General features: G+C 42.9%; 1 protein-coding gene across 15 annotated transcripts in view; it reads right to left on the bottom strand.

Annotated features, from left to right (window-relative positions):
- Positions 1-23,946, bottom strand: part of LOC143282204 (leucine-rich repeat serine/threonine-protein kinase 1-like) — a 132,741-nt gene that overhangs the window by 94,067 nt on the left and 14,728 nt on the right. For 9 of the 15 annotated variants that reach the window (XR_013055224.1, XR_013055223.1, XR_013055226.1 and 6 more), the window contains 4 exons: positions 20,296-20,427; positions 18,745-18,885; positions 2,711-2,934; positions 1,438-1,621 (listed from right to left, as the gene is read on the bottom strand). Coding sequence is in view for 8 of the 15 variants with exons in the window: in XM_076587799.1 (XP_076443914.1) it covers positions 1,438-1,621; positions 2,711-2,934; positions 18,745-18,799 (463 nt within the window). In the remaining 7 variants the exon portion in view is untranslated. The remainder of the gene's footprint in view (positions 1-1,437; positions 1,622-2,710; positions 2,935-18,744; positions 18,886-20,295; positions 20,428-23,946) is intronic. The other 6 variants (XM_076587802.1, XM_076587800.1, XM_076587803.1 and 3 more) reach the window with 4 other exon arrangements.

Here is a 23,946-nt window from a genome sequence, read left to right as displayed (position 1 = left end):
ACCTCTGCCAAACAACACACTGATGTCATCCTTCACAACCTCTGCCAAACAACACACTGATGTCATCCTTCACAACCTCTGCCAAACAACACACTGATGTCATCCTTCACAACCTCTGCCAAACAACACACTGATGTGTGCATCCTTCACAACCTCTGCCAAACAACACACTGATGTCATCCTTCACAACCTCTGCCAAACAACACACTGATGTGTGCATCCTTCACAACCTCTGCCAAACAACACACTGATGTCATTCTTCACAACCTCTGCCAAACAACACACTGATGTCATGTGTGTGTCCTTCACAACCTCTGCCAAACAACACACTGATGTCATCTGTGTATCCTTCACAACCTCTGCCAAACAACACACTGATGTCATCTGTGCATCCTTCACAACCTCTGCCAAACACACTGATGTCATCTGTGCATCCTTCACAACCTCTGCCAAACAACACACTGATGTCATGTGTGTGTCCTCAACAACCTCTGCCAAACACACTGATGTCATCTGTGTATCCTTCACAACCTCTGCCAAACAACACACTGATGTCATCTGTGCATCCTTCACAACCTCTGCCAAACACACTGATGTCATCTGTGCATCTTTCACAACCTCTGCCAAACAACACACTGATGTCATCTGTGCATCCTTCACAACCTCTGCCAAACAACACACTGATGTCATCTGTGCATCCTTCACAACCTCTGCCAAACAACACACTGATGTGTGCATCCTTCACAACCTCTGCCAAACAACACACTTATGTCATCCTTCACAACATCTGCCAAACAACACACTGATGTCATCCTTCACAACCTCTGCCAAACAACACACTGATGTCATCCTTCAGAACCTCTGCCAAACACACTGATGTCATGTGTGTGTCCTTCACAACCTCTGCCAAACAACACACTGATGTCATCCTTCACAACCTCTGCCAAACAACACACTGATGTCATCCTTCACAACCTCTGCCAAACAACACACTGATGTCATCTGTGCATCCTTGTATCATTGATGTTGTCGGTGTATATTGTTCATTTAAAGAAACAACAACAACAAAAACCAACAACAAAAACCCACACCGCTGCAAATGTTGATCAGGAGGGTGAGAGCTTGGGGTATGGGTCAGGGGTTAAGGGTTAGGGGTGGGATGGGGGTTGGGGTAGGGGTTGGGAAGGATGCATGTTTGGATAGGGGTGGGTGAAGTGGCGTATGGGATGGAATGAGTTAAGGGAAGTATGGGCGTGGGACTGGGGTGGGATGGGGACTGCGGTGGGATGGGGATTGGGGTGGGATGGGGATTGGGGTGGGATGGGGATTGGGGAGGAAGAGGAAGAGTAGGAGGAGAAGAAGAAGAAAGAAAAGAAAAAGAAGACAACAACAACAACAACGTTAATCCCACATTTAAGAAATTGAAAAAAACCTTACCTGGGAAATTTAACATGAGGGATTTCATCACATCCACATGGCCTCCCAGACTGGCTGAGTAGAACTCGGAATGCTCTTGCCATGCCTCTGCTTGCAAGCTCAAGCCTTTGGCTTTGTACGCCGCCAGCAAACACCCCACCACGTCTGAGTAACCTCTTAAACATGCCCACTGCAACCCTGTTCTCTGAACAGGCAAACAAACAGACAACAAGTTTAAGCAAGTTGTAGAATGGCTCCTCCTCTTCCGTTAAATCAGAAATGGATGATTCAATAAATGAATCAATAAATGTAACATCAACAACATCAACATTGCAAATATTGCAGTAATAGAATATGTCTTTATTACCAAGTGTACCAGGGTCACAAGGAATATTAGGGGGGCAGGGGGGGAGGGATACAAACATAAATAAAAAATCATACACAAACACAGATACAGTAGAATTTAGGATACATATATGTGCATATCAGTACAAGAACTTGTGCACATTCACACATGCACACACGCGCACGCACACACACACACACATGTTTGAACAGAAGCCACATATTACATGTAGATGGGGCTGATGGCTAGATCTTCAGGTAAATGGTTGTTGATTGCACAATTCTATTTAATCATACTGGATTTGTTCGAGAGACTGGGTAGTGACTGCTTTGGGGAAAAAGCTATTGGCGAAGCGATTGGTTTTCATCCTTATACTTCTGTACCGTCGACCAGAAGGGAGCATCTCGAAAATCCTAAAAGCTGGATGTGATTCATCCTGGCTGATCGATTTTGCTTTTTTTGAGTATAACCACTTATAATACATGTCTAGAGAAGGTAGATCAGCCCCAGTAATCTTACATATATTTATCTATATCTATCTATCTATCCATCTATCTATCTATCTATATATATATCTAAGTGCCTTGCATAAAACAATACATACACATACAATAACACACATTGGCATCCAACTGTATATCAACACTCACAAGAAAAACAACAAATAATTATACCAATACACACACACACACACACACACACACACACACACACACACATCAACACAAAAAACACAGACTGCAAGAATGAATAATGAAATTTATTAAAAAAAAATTAGTCACAAACATACACACACACACACACACACACACACACACACATATACACACAGGCACACACACACACGCAAACACACACACACACACACACACAGGCACACACACACACACACACACACACGCAAACACACACACACACACAGGCACACACACACACACAAACACATACCCCATCAAACTCTGCCAACAGGTCAATGTACGTCTCACAATTTCGCAGAAGGAAATTGACTGCTGATGAGAACCCCCCGCCACAGATCTGCCCAAACAGCGACGGATCCCTGGACACACACTCTCCCAAGGCGTCCGCATCACACGTCTCCAACAGCTCACAGAATCCCTTCTCATTAGCCTGTGACACCGCTAGCTGTAGCCTGGTCTGTAGGTCTGGAACAACTGAAAGAACGTTCGACTATCACCACATAAAACTAAAACGGCCTTTGTTGTACATATATAAATATATAAATTATATCACTACCATCCCCTTTGTACACACAATATTTACACACACACACACACAAATACACATACACACACACATACACACGCACACACACACTCACTCACACACACACATTTGACTATCACGTACAGCTATAACGGCTTTTGTTGTACATGTTAAAAATACATCACTACCATCCCCTGTGTACACACAATATGAACACACACAGACACACACATTCTCTCTCTCACACACACACACATTTGACAATCACGTGAAGCTAAAACGGCCTTTGTTTTACGTGTTAAAATTATATCACTACCATCCACTGTGTACACATAATATGTACACACACACACACTTCACACACAGAAATCTGTTGTGACAAAAAGAGTAATACTATACAATACAATACACAATACAACACACACACACACAACGCACACACATCACATACACACACACACACACACACCACACCACACACACACACACAAACACACACACCACACACACACACACCACACCACACACACACACACCACACCACACCACACACACACACACCACACACCACACCACACACACACACACACACACACACACACACACACATCTACTCCTTAACCCCTTAACTGCAGCTGACAAGTATGCTCATCAGTGAAGGGCTGTCCGTCACCTCACTTTCAGGTCAGGATGTCAGTCAGCATTCTTTTCTCTGGCCTTGCTCTTTCTTCTTCTGCATTCGTGGGCTGCAACTCCCTCGTTCACTCGTATAAACATGAGTGGCTTTTACAGGTATGACTGTTTTACCGTGCCACGTAGGCAGCCATACTCCACTTACGGGGGTGTGCATGCTGGGTATGTACTTGTTTCCATAACCCACCGAACGCTAACATGGATTACAGGATCTTTAACGTGTGTATTTGATCTTTTGCTCGTGTAGTATACACATGAAGAGGGTTCAGGCACTAGCCAGTCTGTACATATATTGACCTGGGAGATCGGAAAAATCTCCACCCTTTACCCACCAGGCACCGTCACCAAGATTCGAACCACTTATAAGTAGTACTGAAGCAAAGGGCACTGACTACACTTCAGTTTCATGCAACACTGACCTCATTTCATTGAAGTTCAGCAGTCACACGGTTCAACAGTTTCATGCAACACTGACCTCATTTCATTGAAGTTCAGCAGTCACACGGTTCAACAGTTTCATGCAACACTGACCTCATTTCATTGAAGTTCAGCAGTCACAAGGTTCAACAGTTTCATGCAACACTGACCTCATTTCATTGAAGTTCAGCAGTCACAAGGTTCAACAGTTTCATGCAACACTGACCTCATTTCATTGAAGTTCAGCAGTCACACGGTTCAACAGTTTCATGCAACACTGACCTCATTTCACTGAAGTTCAGCAGTCACACGGTTCAACAGTTTCATGCAACACTGACCTCATTTCATTGAAGTTCAGCAGTCACACGGTTCAACAGTTTCATGCAACACTGACCTCATTTCATTGAGGTTCAGCAGTCATACGGTTCAACAGTTTCATGCAACACTGACCTCATTTCATTGAAGTTTAGCAGTCACAAGGATCAACAGTTTCATGCAACACTGACCTCATTTCATTGACGTTCAGCAGTCACACGGTTCAACAGTTTCATGCAACACTGACCTCATTTCATTGAGGTTCAGCAGTCATACGGTTCAACAGTTTCATGCAACACTGACCTCATTTCATTGAAGTTTAGCAGTCACAAGGATCAACAGTTTCATGCAACACTGACCTCATTTCATTGAAGTTCAGCAGTCACACGGTTCAACAGTTTCATGCAACACTGACCTCATTTCATTGAAGTTTAGCAGTCACACGGTTCAACAGTTTCATGCAACACTGACCTCATTTCATTGAAGTTCAGCTGTCACACGGTTCAACAGTTTCATGCAACACTGACCTCATTTCATTGAAGTTCAGCAGTCACACAGTTCAACAGTTTCATTCAACACTGACCTCATTTCACTGAAGTTCAGCAGTCACACGGTTCAACAGTTTCATGCAACACTGACCTCATTTCATTGAAGTTCAGCAGTCACACGGTTCAACAGTTTCATGCAACACTGACCTCATTTCATTGAAGTTCAGCAGTCACACGGTTCAACAGTTTCATGCAACACTGACCTCATTTCATTGAAGTTTAGCAGTCACACGGTTCAACAGTTTCATGCAACACTGACCTCATTTCATTGAAGTTCAGCTGTCACACGGTTCAACAGTTTCATGCAACACTGACCTCATTTCATTGAGGTTCAGCAGTCACAAGGATCAACAGTTTCATGCAACACTGACCTCATTTCATTGAAGTTCAGCAGTCACACGGTTCAACAGTTTCATGCAACACTGACCTCATTTCATTGAGGTTCAGCAGTCACAAGGATCAACAGTTTCATGCAACACTGACCTCATTTCATTGAAGTTCAGCAGTCACACGGTTCAACAGTTTCATGCAACACTGACCTCATGTCATTGAAGTTCAGCAGTCACACGGTTCAACAGTTTCATGCAACACTGACCTCATTGAAGTTTAGCAGTCACACGGTTCAACAGTTTCATGCAACACTGACCTCATTTCATTGAAGTTCAGCAGTCACAGGGTTCAACAGTTTCATGCAACACTGACCTCATTGAAGTTCAGCAGTCACAAGGTTCAACAGTTTCATGTGTTATAGTGTGTCAGGCGCCTATGGTGGAAGCATGGGATTTTCTCAGACACACTGTGCACTGATGGACCCCTCCTTCCTACCTCCCTACTCTTCTCCCCCCACCCCCCTTTCATGGCATCTATCCCCACCAACACCCCTCCCCATACCCTCTCTCCCTTTCCCCCCCTTCCCTTGGCCAAGTACAGAGGGAGCAAGTTATCAAGAAATACTAAGTAAAGATGGTATCTCCTCTGACCATTCTCTTCCTATACACTCCCCTGCACTTTTCCCTTCCACTCCCATCACCCTCAACCCCGTCCCCCCCTTACCCCCCCATGTCGATCTCTGGCAGGATGGCATCTGCTTCAATGGTCACCACATGGTGTGGTGTGTTTATCATGAACTGTTTAGAACAGAATCAGGGCTGGGCAATCTTTCCTCCTCCTTCCCTTCCTCTTTTCATCACCCCCCCCCCCCTTCCCCTCCTCTTCTCCTTGACAATGCTGGGTTCTGTGAGAAAAGTGTTGGATGTGCAAGTCTAGCAGGGTTGGTCCCAGATTGGTCTGTTAACTACAGCCAATTGGAAACGTTCTGGGTTGGAAGATAGTTTGCATACAGCGCCAGCTCGTGAAGAGGATAAAATGAATAGGCAAGTGGGGTTTCTTTCTTTTCCTTCCTTGAAGCAGGCCAGGAGAGCCAGACGTCAAGACAGTACCATGGGGGCTGTGAGTGTCAAACTAGCATCTATTTTTCGGACTTAGTTGAATGCTTGATTGATGGTATACTTGGATTCTGTGACTAACACACTGGCTCAGTGGGATTGTGTTCTGTTACATGAATATAAAGTGAACCGTGAAATGTTGGGGCAGTGAGTAATGCATGGAGGTTCAGTTCCATAGGGAAACATGTCTTTTCTGTTTATTTTCCACAAAAGACTTAACTGCAGTACAGATTTATGGTGTTTGTGTTTACACTGAACAATAGTAATTGAAATGGGGTTAAGTACATTACTGTAATTGTTTGTACTGGTGTTTTGTTCTGTTTTTGTAACTTAGTTCCTGAAGTTCTGGAAACAGTTTGGTGTTAGTTGAATTGTAATGTTGTATCACAAGAACATTATGACACTTTTGGCTGATGTGGTATTGCACAGTTAATGTAACTAGAATGTGTTGATGCAGATACCATGACTTGTGAGAGAGCATAGCCAGCATGTGTATGGCTTAATTGTATTTGAGGCTAGTGACTAAGGGAAAAGTGGTTAAAATACACAATGTAGCCAATACATGACTAAATGGAGTACTGGTTTAACTGGTTTAGGGTATTTGGGTATCTCCCCACCCCCCCTTCCTGTTTTCTAAAGGTTGATATTATGGCATGATGCTTGGACATCATGTTTGGGTTTACATGTTGTGCATCTTGGCTTACATAAATAATAATGTTCAGTAACATGTCAGTGCTGTGTCAATTGTTGACATACTGTGGGAACAATGTAAGCATTTAGGCACAACGAAACACAGAGATTATGTGTGGGTTGCATCTGTGTAGAATGTTTTGGTTGTAACAGTTGGAATTATTTTGGGGCATGACATACCTATTTTGTATGTTAGGTGGTGATGGTTATATTCAAGGTGAACAAATCTACAGGCTAACTGTATGTTCATGCTTTTCCATGTGTGTGCACATGGGTGATAATGCAACATGGGGAACATGTGTGACTTGGTAGTTGTGATTACCATGTGCTGTAGTCATGTGTTATATGCCAGTGGGGTAACACATAGCTGTATGTGTTCAATAAGATTTGAGACCACTGACAGGCAGTCCTGTGTTGGTTCACACAGGTTGCTATATATTTACCAAATTACTTGGTAACTATATGATTCCCATGTAAACATTTTACCATTGAGATACTTTGCAGAGACAAAGTACAGATTTGTTCAGTCTTAATGGAAACAGCTATTATTGTATGGTGATTTAACTGGAGTTAAACACTGGGAGTTTGTAATTGTCTGCCACATACTTGGTGCGACAGCTATTATTCTATGGTGGTTTGACAGGAGTTAAACACTGGGAGTTAGTATTTGTTTGTCATACATTCGGTGCACATTAACTTATATGCCACTGATTGTTGATGGTAAGCTATATGAAGCTTGTTTTACATTTTTACATAGATCTCTTTGAGAAGAGAGTGTACAGCTAGACATTGAGTGTCAGAATGGAGAAAGGTTATTTGTGGAATTGTTTACTTGTCCAGACAACATAATGATGTTTCTGTTACATCAGTGCAATTATGTCTAGCATATGTTTTGGTATTGATTTAACCTGGGTTTTAATATTGCGTGTTCCAGGTGTGCTGTTAAGTTAGAGAAATAAACACCTCAATTCATCTTTCTAAAAGACCCTGCTGTGGTACGAGGAGAGAGTGGATTGTGCACCTATCCTCTGTTACCCCTACTCTACCCCTTCTACCTTCTACACCTACCTCTACTCAACCCCTACCCCATCACTACTACCCACTTTTAACAACTTGGCGTCGCCGACAGGATCAGCAGGTGAGGTGTCTCTTAGCTTTAGCAGCACACAGCCCAACACAGCCCAGCACAGCCCAACCCAGCCCAAGGATGACCATGTCTACTACCACAGCACAGCAGTCACCCATGCAGTGGTGTGCGGCACCCACACTGCTAGTGTTCACTGGTGAGCCAGGCGAGACGTCGGCTGAGGACTTTGTCACTGAGGCGGAGAGGGTCCTGGCCGCATACCCCATGGGAGACGAGATGGCTGCATACTTCATCTACAGCCATCTGCAGGGAACCGCACGCAGGGAGCTGATGCTGCGGGACCTGGAGGACACCAACACCCCAGAGAAGGTGACCGGCATTCTGCTGGGGGTGTTCGGTGATGGACGGCGTGTCACCACACTACTGTCCATACTTTTCAGCAGGGTACAGCAGCCGGAGGAGTCCATCATGGACTACTCTCATGCTCTGCGCAGCATGGAGAGAACCATCCAGATGAAGACGACTGGGGCCGTCACCGCTGACATGCTGAGGGACCACTTCATCAGTGGCCTCCGGAACGCCTTGTTGAAAAGGGAGCTGCGCCAGGTAGTGAGGCAAGAGCCTCAAACCACCTTCATCCAGGCCAGAGATGAAGCCCTGAGGCTGCAGAGAGAGCTGGAAGAGGACCAACAACAGCAACAGGCCAGGGAACAGATGGTACAATTGGGGGACAAACTGTTGTTGTTAGAGGGAAAAGTCAGGTCCATGCAGGGGCTAGTGTCAGGTCTAGTTGGTCAGAGAGATGATGTTTTAGTTAAGAACAGGGCTGTGGGCAAAAAGAAAAAGAAGAAAGTCGGGAAAGGAAAAATCCAGTCAGCAGTGGGGAATAGGATTTCCCCAAACCACAAGGGTAAGGATTTCCCCAAAGTAAAGAGCAAGGTTTCCCACAATGAAATACACAGAGACTTCCACAATGGTCTCAAGGGGCGGGATCACAAACTGGAAGAAAGAATTTCAGATAAACTGATGAAGAGCCATTCAGTAGGTGACTGCAATGGTGATGATCCATGCCGAGATGAATGGGTGCTGCTGCCCATGCCACCTGATCCAGGGATTCCTGGTCAATGTTGGAAGAGGGAGAATGACGTAGACTGCCAAACGGCAGTCAAGACTCCCAGACCATCACGCAAAACAGTGTGCACTGGTTTGTGTGAGACTAGCACCAGGTTTCATCTGAAGCCTGAAATGCACATGACTTGTGGCTCAAAAGATGCAAGAATGTCAGCTCAAATGGATAGGAACTGGGATGGGAGACTGACAGGGTCAATACTCCCAAAATGTAGTGCTATGTACAAAACTAATGTGAACCACCTTTCAGTGAGTAGACTTGCTGCTGTAGCCTGCTAGTGGATCTGGTATTTTGCGTACAGGGTGGTGTTTTAGCTGAAAGTTTAATGCTGCTTTTCATGTTTTATGGTTATTCAGTCTGTTAAGTTACAATTTCTATACTGGCCTTTCTTGTTTGAAGGTTTTTAGGTACTGCTTTTTTGTTGCTGACAATGTTCTGCATTTATTTGTAATATGTAAGGGTGACATACATCAGATAATGTATGATGACAGGGATTCCTGTAAGATCCTTATGTATTAATGTTTTGCTAATACTCTTCGTTGGAGAATTTGTCTCACCATTTGCATGAAGCAATTGATTGGTATGCGATCTGCAGCAATGAGGACATTGCTTTCAAAAGCAAGGGGTGGATGTTATAGTGTGTCAGGCGCCTATGGTGGAAGCATGGGATTTTCTCAGACACACTGCGCACTGATGGACCCCTCCTTCCTACCTCCCTACTCTTCTCCCCCCACCCCCCTTTCATGGCATCTATCCCCACCAACACCCCTCCCCATACCCTCTCTCCCTTTCCCCCCCTTCCCTTGGCCAAGTACAGAGGGAGCAAGTTATCAAGAAATACTAAGTAAAGATGGTATCTCCTCTGACCATTCTCTTCCTATACACTCCCCTGCCCTTTTCCCTTCCACTCCCATCACCCTCAACCCCGTCCCCCCCTTAACCCCCCATGTCCATCTCTGGCAGGATGGCATCTGCTTCAATGGTCACCACATGGTGTGGTGTGTTTATCATGAACTGTTTAGAACAGAATCAGGGCTGGGCAATCTTTCCTCCTCCTTCCCTTCCTCTTTTCATCACCCCCCCCCCCCCTTCCCCTCCTCTTCTCCTTGACAATGCTGGGTTCTGTGAGAAAAGTGTTGGATGTGCAAGTCTAGCAGGGTTGGTCCCAGATTGGTCTGTTAACTTCAGCCAATTGGAAACGTTCTGGGTTGGAAGATAGTTTGCATACAGCGCCAGCTCGTGAAGAGGATAAAATGAATAGGCAAGTGGGGTTTCTTTCTTTTCCTTCCTTGAAGCAGGCCAGGAGAGCCAGACGTCAAGACAGTACCATGGGGGCTGTGAGTGTCAAACTAGCATCTATTTTTCGGACTTAGTTGAATGCTTGATTGATGGTATACTTGGATTCTGTGACTAACACACTGGCTCAGTGGGATTGTGTTCTGTTACATGAATATAAAGTGAACCGTGAAATGTTGGGGCAGTGAGTAATGCATGGAGGTTCAGTTCCATAGGGAAACATGTCTTTTCTGTTTATTTTCCACAAAAGACTTAACTGCAGTACAGATTTATGGTGTTTGTGTTTACACTGAACAATAGTAATTGAAATGGGGTTAAGTACATTACTGTAATTGTTTGTACTGGTGTTTTGTTCTGTTTTTGTAACTTAGTTCCTGAAGTTCTGGAAACAGTTTGGTGTTAGTTGAATTGTAATGTTGTATCACAAGAACATTATGACACTTTTGGCTGATGTGGTATTGCACAGTTAATGTAACTGGAATGTGTTGATGCAGATACCATGACTTGTGAGAGAGCATAGCCAGCATGTGTATGGCTTAATTGTATTTGAGGCTAGTGACTAAGGGAAAAGTGGTTAAAATACACAATGTAGCCAATACATGACTAAATGGAGTACTGGTTTAACTGGTTTAGGGTATTTGGGTATCTCCCCAACCCCCCTTCCTGTTTTCTAAAGGTTGATATTATGGCATGATGCTTGGACATCATGTTTGGGTTTACATGTTGTGCATCTTGGCTTACATAAATAATAATGTTCAGTAACATGTCAGTGCTGTGTCAATTGTTGACATACTGTGGGAACAATGTAAGCATTTAGGCACAACGAAACACAGAGATTATGTGTGGGTTGCATCTGTGTAGAATGTTTTGGTTGTAACAGTTGGAATTATTTTGGGGCATGACATACCTATTTTGTATGTTAGGTGGTGATGGTTATATTCAAGGTGAACAAATCTACAGGCTAACTGTATGTTCATGCTTTTCCATGTGTGTGCACATGGGTGATAATGCAACATGGGGAACATGTGTGACTTGGTAGTTGTGATTACCATGTGCTGTAGTCATGTGTTATATGCCAGTGGGGTAACACATAGCTGTATGTGTTCAATAAGATTTGAGACCACTGACAGGCAGTCCTGTGTTGGTTCACACAGGTTGCTATATATTTACCAAATTACTTGGTAACTATATGATTCCCATGTAAACATTTTAACATTGAGATACTTTGCAGAGACAAAGTACAGATTTGTTCAGTCTTAATGGAAACAGCTATTATTGTATGGTGATTTAACTGGAGTTAAACACTGGGAGTTTGTAATTGTCTGCCACATACTTGGTGCGACAGCTATTATTCTATGGTGGTTTGACAGGAGTTAAACACTGGGAGTTAGTATTTGTTTGTCATATATTCGGTGCACATTAACTTATATGCCACTGATTGTTGATGGTAAGCTATATGAAGCTTGTTTTACATTTTTACATAGATCTCTTTGAGAAGAGAGTGTACAGCTAGACATTGAGTGTCAGAATGGAGAAAGGTTATTTGTGGAATTGTTTACTTGTCCAGACAACATAATGATGTTTCTGTTACATCAGTGCAATTATGTCTAGCATATGTTTTGGTATTGATTTAACCTGGGTTTTAATATTGTGTGTTCCAGGTGTGCTGTTAAGTTAGAGAAATAAACACCTCAATTCATCTTTCTAAAAGACCCTGCTGTGGTACGAGGAGAGAGTGGATTGTGCACCTATCCTCTGTTACCCCTACTCTACCCCTTCTACCTTCTACACCTACCTCTACTCAGCCCCTACCCCCATCACTACTACCCACTTTTAACAACTTGGCGTCGCCGACAGGATCAGCAGGTGAGGTGTCTCTTAGCTTTAGCAGCACACAGCCCAACACAGCCCAACACAGCCCAGCACAGCCCAACCCAGCCCAAGGATGACCATGTCTACTACCACAGCACAGCAGTCACCCATGCAGTGGTGTGCGGCACCCACACTGCTAGTGTTCACTGGTGAGCCAGGCGAGACGTCGGCTGAGGACTTTGTCACTGAGGCGGAGAGGGTCCTGGCCGCATACCCCATGGGAGACGAGATGGCTGCATACTTCATCTACAGCCATCTGCAGGGAACCGCACGCAGGGAGCTGATGCTGCGGGACCTGGAGGACACCAACACCCCAGAGAAGGTGACCGGCATTCTGCTGGGGGTGTTCGGTGATGGACGGCGTGTCACCACACTACTGTCCATACTTTTCAGCAGGGTACAGCAGCCGGAGGAGTCCATCATGGACTACTCTCATGCTCTGCGCAGCATGGAGAGAACCATCCAGATGAAGACGACTGGGGCCGTCACCGCTGACATGCTGAGGGACCACTTCATCAGTGGCCTCCGGAACGCCTTGTTGAAAAGGGAGCTGCGCCAGGTAGTGAGGCAAGAGCCTCAAACCACCTTCATCCAGGCCAGAGATGAAGCCCTGAGGCTGCAGAGAGAGCTGGAAGAGGACCAACAACAGCAACAGGCCAGGGAACAGATGGCACGACTGGGGGACAAACTGTTGTTGTTAGAGGGAAAAGTCAGGTCCATGCAGGGGCTAGTGTCAAGTCTAGTTGGTCAGAGAGATGAGGTTTTAGTTAAGAACAGGGCTGTGGGCAAAAAGAAAAAGAAGAAAGTCGGGAAAGGAAAAATCCAGTCAGCAGTGGGGAATAGGATTTCCCCAAACCACAAGGGTAAGGATTTCCCCAAAGTAAAGAGCAAGGTTTCCCACAATGAAATACACAGAGACTTCCACAATGGTCTCAAGGGGCGGGATCACAAACTGGAAGAAAGAATTTCAGATAAACTGATGAAGAGCCATTCAGTAGGTGACTGCAATGGTGATGATCCATGCCGAGATGAATGGGTGCTGCTGCCCATGCCACCTGATCCAGGGATTCCTGGTCAATGTTGGAAGAGGGAGAATGACGTAGACTGCCAAACGGCAGTCAAGACTCCCAGACCATCATGCAAAACAGTGTGCACTGGTTTGTGTGAGACTAGCACCAGGTTTCATCTGAAGCCTGAAATGCACATGACTTGTGGCTCAAAAGATGCAAGAATGTCAGCTCAAATGGATAGGAACTGGGATGGGAGACTGACAGGGTCAATACTCCCAAAATGTAGTGCTATGTACAAAACTAATGTGAACCACCTTTCAGTGAGTAGACTTGCTGCTGTAGCCTGCTAGTGGATCTGGTATTTTGCGTACAGGGTGGTGTTTTAGCTGAAAGTTTAATGCTGCTTTTCATGTTTTATGGTTATTCAGTCTGTTAAGTTACAATTTCTATACTGGCCTTTCTTGTTTGAAGGTTTTTAGGTACTGCTTTTTTGTTGCTGACAATGTTCTGCATTTATTTGTAATATGTAAGGGTGACATACATCAGATAATGTATGATGACAGGGATTCCTGTAAGATCCTTATGTATTAATGTTTTGCTAATACTCTTCGTTGGAGAATTTGTCTCACCATTTGCATGAAGCAATTGATTGGTATGCGATCTGCAGCAATGAGGACATTGCTTTCAAAAGCAAGGGGTGGATGTTATAGTGTGTCAGGCGCCTATGGTGGAAGCATGGGATTTTCTCAGACACACTGCGCACTGATGGACCCCTCCTTCCTACCTCCCTACTCTTCTCCCCCCACCCCCCTTTCATGGCATCTATCCCCACCAACACCCCTCCCCATACCCTCTTTCCCTTTCCCCCCCTTCCCTTGGCCAAGTACAGAGGGAGCAAGTTATCAAGAAATACTAAGTAAAGATGGTATCTCCTCTGACCATTCTCTTCCTATACACTCCCCTGCCCTTTTCCCTTCCACTCCCATCACCCTCAACCCCGTCCCCCCCTTAACCCCCCATGTCGATCTCTGGCAGGATGGCATCTGCTTCAATGGTCACCACATGGTGTGGTGTGTTTATCATGAACTGTTTAGAACAGAATCAGGGCTGGGCAATCTTTCCTCCTCCTTCCCTTCCTCTTTTCATCACCCCCCCCCTTCCCCTCCTCTTCTCCTTGACAATGCTGGGTTCTGTGAGAAAAGTGTTGGATGTGCAAGTCTAGCAGGGTTGGTCCCAGATTGGTCTGTTAACTTCAGCCAATTGGAAACGTTCTGGGTTGGAAGATAGTTTGCATACAGCGCCAGCTCGTGAAGAGGATAAAATGAATAGGCAAGTGGGGTTTCTTTCTTTTCCTTCCTTGAAGCAGGCCAGGAGAGCCAGACGTCAAGACAGTACCATGGGGGCTGTGAGTGTCAAACTAGCATCTATTTTTCGGACTTAGTTGAATGCTTGATTGATGGTATACTTGGATTCTGTGACTAACACACTGGCTCAGTGGGATTGTGTTCTGTTACATGAATATAAAGTGAACCGTGAAATGTTGGGGCAGTGAGTAATGCATGGAGGTTCAGTTCCATAGGGAAACATGTCTTTTCTGTTTATTTTCCACAAAAGACTTAACTGCAGTACAGATTTATGGTGTTTGTGTTTACACTGAACAATAGTAATTGAAATGGGGTTAAGTACATTACTGTAATTGTTTGTACTGGTGTTTTGTTCTGTTTTTGTAACTTAGTTCCTGAAGTTCTGGAAACAGTTTGGTGTTAGTTGAATTGTAATGTTGTATCACAAGAACATTATGACACTTTTGGCTGATGTGGTATTGCACAGTTAATGTAACTGGAATGTGTTGATGCAGATACCATGACTTGTGAGAGAGCATAGCCAGCATGTGTATGGCTTAATTGTATTTGAGGCTAGTGACTAAGGGAAAAGTGGTTAAAATACACAATGTAGCCAATACATGACTAAATGGAGTACTGGTTTAACTGGTTTAGGGTATTTGGGTATCTCCCCAACCCCCCTTCCTGTTTTCTAAAGGTTGATGCTTGGACATCATGTTTGGGTTTACATGTTGTGCATCTTGGCTTACATAAATAATAATGTTCAGTAACATGTCAGTGCTGTGTCAATTGTTGACATACTGTGGGAACAATGTAAGCATTTAGGCACAACGAAACACAGAGATATGTGTGGGTTGCATCTGTGTAGAATGTTTTGGTTGTAACAGTTGGAAATATTTTGGGGCATGACATACCTATTTTGTATGTTAGGTGGTGATGGTTATATTCAAGGTGAACAAATCTACAGGCTAACTGTATGTTCATGCTTTTCCATGTGTGTGCACATGGGTGATAATGCAACATGGGGAACATGTGTGACTTGGTAGTTGTGATTTACCATGTGCTGTAGTCATGTGTTATATGCCAGTGGGGTAACACATAGCTGTATGTGTTCAATAAGATTTGAGACCACTGACAGGCAGTCCTGTGTTGGTTCACACAGGTTGCTATATATTTACCAAATTACTTGGTAACTATATGATTCCCATGTAAACATTTTAACATTGAGATACTTTGCAGAGACAAAGTACAGATTTGTTCAGTCTTAATGGAAACAGCTATTATTGTATGGTGATTTAACTGGAGTTAAACACTGGGAGTTTGTAATTGTCTGCCACATACTTGGTGCGACAGCTATTATTCTATGGTGGTTTGACAGGAGTTAAACACTGGAGTTAGTATTTGTTTGTCATATATTCGGTGCACATTAACTTATATGCCACTGATTGTTGATGGTAAGCTATATGAAGCTTGTTTTACATTTTTACATAGATCTCTTTGAGAAGAGAGTGTACAGCTAGACATTGAGTGTCAGAATGGAGAAAGGTTATTTGTGGAATTGTTTACTTGTCCAGACAACATAATGATGTTTCTGTTACATCAGTGCAATTATGTCTAGCATATGTTTTGGTATTGATTTAACCTGGGTTTTAATATTGTGTGTTCCAGGTGTGCTGTTAAGTTAGAGAAATAAACACCTCAATTCATCTTTCTAAAAGACCCTGCTGTGGTACGAGGAGAGAGTGGATTGTGCACCTATCCTCTGTTACCCCTACTCTACCCCTTCTACCTTCTACACCTACCTCTACTCAGCCCCTACCCCATCACTACTACCCACTTTTAACACATGCAACACTGACCTCATTTCATTGAAGTTCAGCAGTCACACGGTTCAACAGTTTCATGCAACACTGACCTCATTTCATTGAAGTTCAGCAGTCATACGGTTCAACAGTTTCATGCAACACTGACCTCATTTCATTGAAGTTCAGCAGTCACACGGTTCAACAGTTTCATGCAACACTGACCTCATTTCATTGAAGTTCAGCAGTCATACGGTTCAACAGTTTCATGCAACACTGACCTCATTTCATTGAAGTTCAGCAGTCATACGGTTCAACAGTTTCATGCAACACTGACCTCATTTCATTGAAGTTTAGCAGTCACACGGTTCAACAGTTTCATGCAACACTGACCTCATTTCATTGAAGTTCAGCAGTCACAAGGTTCAACAGTTTCATGCAACACTGACCTCATTTCATTGAAGTTTAGCAGTCACACGGTTCAACAGTTTCATGCAACACTGACCTCATTTCATTGAAGTTTAGCAGTCACACGGTTCAACAGTTTCATGCAACACTGACCTCATTTCATTGAAGTTCAGCAGTCACACAGTTCAACAGTTTCATGCAACACTGACCTCATTTCATTGAAGTTCAGCAGTCATACCGTTCAACAGTTTCATGCAACACTGACCTCATTTCATTGAAGTTCAGCAGTCATACGGTTCAAAAGTTTCATGCAACACTGACCTCATTTCATTGAAGTTTAGCAGTCACAAGGATCAACAGTTTCATGCAACACTGACCTCATTTCATTGAAGTTCAGCAGTCATACGGTTCAACAGTTTCATGCAACACTGACCTCATTTCAATGAAGTTCAGCAGTCACAAGGTTCAACAGTTTCATGCAACACTGACCTCATTTCATTGAAGTTTAGCAGTCACAAGGATCAACAGTTTCATGCAACACTGACCTCATTTCACTGAAGTTCAGCAGTCACAAGGATCAACAGTTTCATGCAACACTGACCTCATTGAAGTTCAGCAGTCACACGGTTCAACAGTTTCATGCAACACTGACCTCATTTCATTGAAGTTTAGCAGTCACACGGTTCAACAGTTTCATGCAACACTGACCTCATTTCATTGAAGTTTAGCAGTCACATGGTTCAACAGTTTCATGCAACACTGACCTCATTTCATTGAAGTTCAGCAGTCACAAGGATCAACAGTTTCATGCAACACTGACCTCACTGAAGTTTAGCAGTCACAAGGATCAACAGTTTCATGCAACACTGGCCTCATTTCATTGAAGTTCAGCAGTCACAAGGATCAACAGTTTCATGCAACACTGGCCTCATTTCATTGAAGTTTAGCAGTCACAAGGATCAACAGTTTCATGCAACACTGACCTCATTTCATTGAAGTTCAGCAGTCACAAGGATCAACAGTTTCATGCAACACTGACCTCATTTCATTGAAGTTTAGCAGTCACAAGGATCAACAGTTTCATGCAACACTGACCTCATTTCATTGAAGTTCAGCAGTCACAAGGATCAACAGTTTCATGCAACACTGACCTCATTGAAGTTTAGTAGTTACAAGGTTCAACACTCTCCCCTTTTTTTTCTGATTGTTTGTCAATCAGGACATGATTTGGGAAAGTGTGAAATGAAGACTAGTGCTACAACACACACACACACACACACACACACACACACACACACACTGTGTACACACACACCTACACCTTAATTAAATATCCTCCTTTTTATTGTTCTGTTTTACTTGTATAACAGAAAATGATGAAACTGGAAAGACGAAAAACTGAAGACCACTACTACCAAAAACACGATGACAAAACACAAACACATCCACATAACACACAGACACACATACTCATATGCAAACACACACACACACTCACACACACACACATACCCTTCCCCCTAAAACACACACACACACACAAACACAGACACACATGTACACCTCACCCATCCCTTGAACCTCGCCCCCCCCCACCCCCCCGCCCCCTCAACCCTCCCCAACCTCCACCATCCCTCCCAACCCCCCAGCACACACACACAAAGCAAAGACACCCCCCCCCCCCCAGATAGCACAATCCTCACCACTTGGACTTGAAGCAGACATGTTGTTCTCACGGCCTCCATCAGCAGAGCCCATTCAGTTGAAACATCACAAGGCCCTGGACATGATCATGACAGAGACAGTCCTTTGTATAATGTATCCACACACCAGTAGATCTGCAGCTGAGGAGGAAACACACACACACACACACACACACATGAACACACACACACACACACACACACACACGCATGAACACACACACACACACACATGAACACACACACACACACACACACACACACACACACACATGAACACACACACACACACACATGAACACACACACACACACACACACACACACACACACACACACACACACACACGCACGCACGCACGCACACACACACACATGACACACACACACACACACACACACACACACATGAACACACACACACACACACACACAAAATCAGACACACACACACACACACACACACACACACACACACACATGCACAAACGCACACACACACAAATAAAATAAAATAAAATAAAAACAGTTACATGAATGCTTCCAACTTTTAATTCATTCATTATGGTTTCTGATAATAAACAAGTTAAACATCTTAACTGGGATTACTTTACCATAATTCTTGGGGGTTTGTGGTGGGGGTGTGGGTGGTTCCCCATATTACCTTCAACATGTCAGGGGTTTCCAAATTACCTTCAAGCAACATGTCCCCCTAACACTGACATTCTAATCAAATCTGCATTATTACACACACACACACACACACACACACACACACACACATACACACCCACACACACAGACAAAGCAGGTATACCTTATATATTGTCATATTCATCCAGGTCCATGGGCCAAGGAAACAACTTTTCTTCAGAATGCTCAGTCAATGTTATCACCAGACTGAAGCTCTGATGCTCAGTCAATGTTATCACCAGACTGAAGCTCCAATGCTCAATGTTATCACCAGACTGAAGCTCTGATGCTCAGTCAATGTTATCACCAGACTGAAGCTCTGATGCTCAGTCAATGTTATCACCAGACTGAAGCTCTGATGCTCAGTCAATGTTATCACAATGTTATCACCAGACTGAAGCTCTGATGCTCAGTCAATGTTATCACCAGACTGAAGCTCTGATGCTCAGTCAATGTTATCACCAGACTGAAGCTCCGATACAGGATTTCCCCCATCTTTTTTATTTAAAAAAAAAAAAAAAATTATACATGCGTTTGTTTTTAGGAATTTCTGGAACATCTATACATAGAGAGAGAGAGAGAGAGAGAGAGAGAGAGAGAGAGAGATACAGAGACAGATATATATATATATTCTCTCTCTCTCTCACACACACACACACACACAGACAGAGACAGATATATATATTCTGTGTGTGTGTGTGTGTGTGTGTGTGTGTGTGTGTGTGTGTGTGTGTGTGATTTATCAGTGAAAAGCTTGCCATGTTTCCCAAATTGCTGGTGAGGAAGTACAGTATCAATACATCAGTCATGAAGATTAAAATGTCAAGGACTGTCTGCATGATGAAAAATGCTTATTCACCGTATCAGTTTACAGTAGCAGTAGCAGTAACTCAAGGAGGCGACACTGCGTTCAGTCAAATCCATATACGCTACACCACATGTGCCAAGCAGATGCCTGACCAGCAACGTAACCCAGCATGTTTAGTCAGGCCTTGAAAAAACAACAAAAAACATTAAATTTAAAAAAAAAAAAATTAAAAAAAGAAGATAGAATAAAAAGAAAAAAAGAAAAAAAAGAAATAATAAAGAAATAAATAATAGATAAATACATTTTTTTATGTTTACAGTTTAGTTTTTCCAAACAATGTGGTGGAGTGAGTGACTTTCATCTGATGCAGTTTTCAAGATACGTCTGTATTGTTGCCAATGGTTACATTGTTCTACTATCCTGAAAACAGGTAAGTGACTGAACAAGATACGTCTGTATTGTTGCCAGTGGTTACATTGTTCTACTATCCTGAAAACAGGTAAGTGACTGAACACTGTGTGTGTGCGTGTGTGTGTGTGTGTGTGTGTGTGTGTGTGTGTGCATGTGTGCGTGCATGCATGCGTGTGGTGTGTGTGGTGTGTGTGTGCATGCTCAAATGGATCAAATAATAAAGTTCTAGAAACACAATGCGCACATGTGCAAACAAATGGTTATCATACGATGTATTTTCTACTGTCACAGAATCATCACCTCTTGTTTTCTGAGCACCACAGGTCTAAACAACACACACATACAAGTATTGTACAACGATTAAGCCATTTACTGCTGAACCATGAATGAGATCAGTGTGGTTTGAGTTTGAAGTGCAGTTACTTCTTTTTGTGTTCTTTATCAATGGTGTAATTGAGTTTACTGAACAAAAAGTAATGCTATCTCCTGATGACGAAGCCCAAGCAAATAATGGTGACTGACACTCTGACCTGTAAGCTCGGTCTTATCTCAGTGAGATGACAGCCCTTCACTGACAAGTATAATCATCAGCAGCAGTTGAAGGGTTAATCATCCATTCAACCCTAAACAATTGATGAATGCTCTCAGGCATGAAATAAGCACTACACTCACTGTGGGGAAAACCTACTGATCTACAGACACAATGCACTCTGACAACAAAACAGGTCATTGATGAGCTCTCTTTTTAAACTTCCTCCAATGACCAAGCAACCTGCAGTATTCATCATCATGACTTTAACTTTCTTGAAAACATGCTACAAAGCTCCAAAAATATACACTGCAGAGTCTTATGTGTAAACATGTTATTCTTTAAACTGCTTTTCAGATATACAATAGAGATTGAGATACTTGTGGATCTTATTTTCAAATGAATTTAATAAAATGGTACAGTACAGGGTTTAGTCTGAGTAGTTTACATTTACTTTGAATGAAAATTTTTATTTGCTGTTAATAATATAAAATCTTTGGTTTTATGTCTGTACAGTTTTCTTGTCATGTAGTCCCCAACCAAACTGGATCTCCATAGCAACATTATTATCATTACCATCCTCCATCATCATCAATCAAAAAACCAAGCAAAATGACCTGCTCTCCCAGCGTTAATTGTGTACAGTGGAAAAAAACATCCCTCCCAAAACTAAATGTCCAAAGCTTGAAATCTTTAGAGTGATTGATTCTTGATTCAACTGTTGTTATGGTGTGTGTCAGGTGCCTGTGCCTGTGACCAAGTGACAAAGGTGAGAAGGAAAGTGTGAGGTATCCATTCTACATCCTGTACAAGTGTCTGCCCATGCCAGAGTCAGTCTCTCTCTCTCTCTCTCTCTCTCTCTCTCTCTCACACACACACACACAAACACACACATACAAACACACACTTGGGTCAACCATTGTACACCTTGTCCCCTCCCATTGACCCTTTCTTATAAAAACAAACACGACACCAATATCTGCAGCAACAATATGTAACAAATCTAATCAACTATAGTTGGTTAATATAAAAAAAAACCCTGTATAGTTCTATACCACTACCACTACTACAACTAGCACTACTACTATTACACTACCAATAATTCAAATGTGTCATGAGGTAAAACAAAAACATTAGCAACAACAAAAACAATACCACTACCACTAGTATTGATAGGATCACCACCACCACCAACAATAATAATGATATTAAGCATCATCACCATTGTCATCATCATCAACATCAAGCATCTGAATTCCAAGTGAATTTTACAACATGGACCTTCATACGACGGACGCAACAGCCGAGTGGTTAAAGCGTTGGACTTTCAATCTGAGGGTCCCGGGTTCGAATCTCGGTAACGGCGCCTGGTGGGTAAAGGGTGGAGATTTTTACGATCTCCCAGGTCAACATATGTGCAGACCTGCTAGTGCCTAAAACCCATTCGTGTGTATATGCAAGCAGAAGATCAAATACGCACGTTAAAGATCCTGTAATCCATGTCAGCGTTCGGTGGGTTATGGAAACAAGAACATACCCAGCATGCACACCCCTGAAAACGGAGTATGGCTGCCTACATGGCGGGGTAAAAACGGTCATACACGTAAAAGCCCACTCGTGTGCACACGAGTGAACGCAGAAGAAGGACCTTCATACAATGTTCTGTACTTCCACAACTACAGGGCAAATTGATTTCATTTACTTCATTGAAATACATCTTAATTGGGTGCAACATCCACATCCAAACCCCCCCCCCACCCCCTCCCCCCGGACCCTCCCCCCACACACAACACAACACAACCACAACAGCATGCATCACACTCACACACATACCGCCGCCGCACCCGCCCCTCTCCCCCCAACCCCCACAAATATTTACAGCCATGTGAGAAGAGAGTGACGGTTGTCTATAATACATCCTGTATACCTACCCATCCTACACACTTGTTGCATGTCCCTTCTCCATTCCCATCTGTTACATCAATAATATTATACAAACACATCACCATGCAAATATCAGCAGCAAAAATAACTTTATAACAACTAGTAAAATTACAAGCATTTTCATTCCATAATTGTAACCAGAGCAGGTCTATATTTGCCTGATATAAGCAGCAAAAAGAATAGAAAATAAATAAAAGATTACAAATACACTATTGCATTAAAACTGCTATTATTGCACCAACTATGCTTCCATACTACTTGCTATATTACATATGATACTACTATAATGCTAATTTGAATGTGTCATCATACAACAATAACATAATATTAAGAAGAAGAAGAAGAATTTAAGAAGAAAAAGAAGAAGAAGAAACGCTTGCATTCCATGCAAAAATAGTAATAAGCATTTGTATTCCATGCAAGAACAAGAACAATAATTACAATAAAAATAATAATGATGATTTTGGCAACACACTTTAACTTCAAAGAAACTGTGCAACACTGATCTTAATTCAACAATTAATATTGTATTCTTTCATGAAATCAAAAGGGCAACTTGATTTCATTTTGCTGCAGTCAAACACACACACACACACACACACACAGAGGCTCACATAATAAAATATTATCAGTTGGAACAATTCTGGACTGGAACGCCCTACCCCTAGCTGACAGCTGTGAAGGCCAATACAACACTACTGGTATCTTTGTGTCAAAGGTGTCACAGCCGAAGTGGCTTAGCCTCAACTGATACTTCGAAATAATGGTCATTTTTATTTATCTTCTTTTTTTTTTATAATAATAAAATTACTTCTTTT

Source organism: Babylonia areolata, chromosome 5, assembly GCF_041734735.1.
Source record: "Babylonia areolata isolate BAREFJ2019XMU chromosome 5, ASM4173473v1, whole genome shotgun sequence".
NCBI classification, from domain to species: domain Eukaryota; kingdom Metazoa; phylum Mollusca; class Gastropoda; order Neogastropoda; family Buccinidae; genus Babylonia; species Babylonia areolata.
The sequence above is the reverse complement of the archived record's forward strand: the minus strand, read 5'-3'. Positions and strand labels throughout refer to the sequence as shown.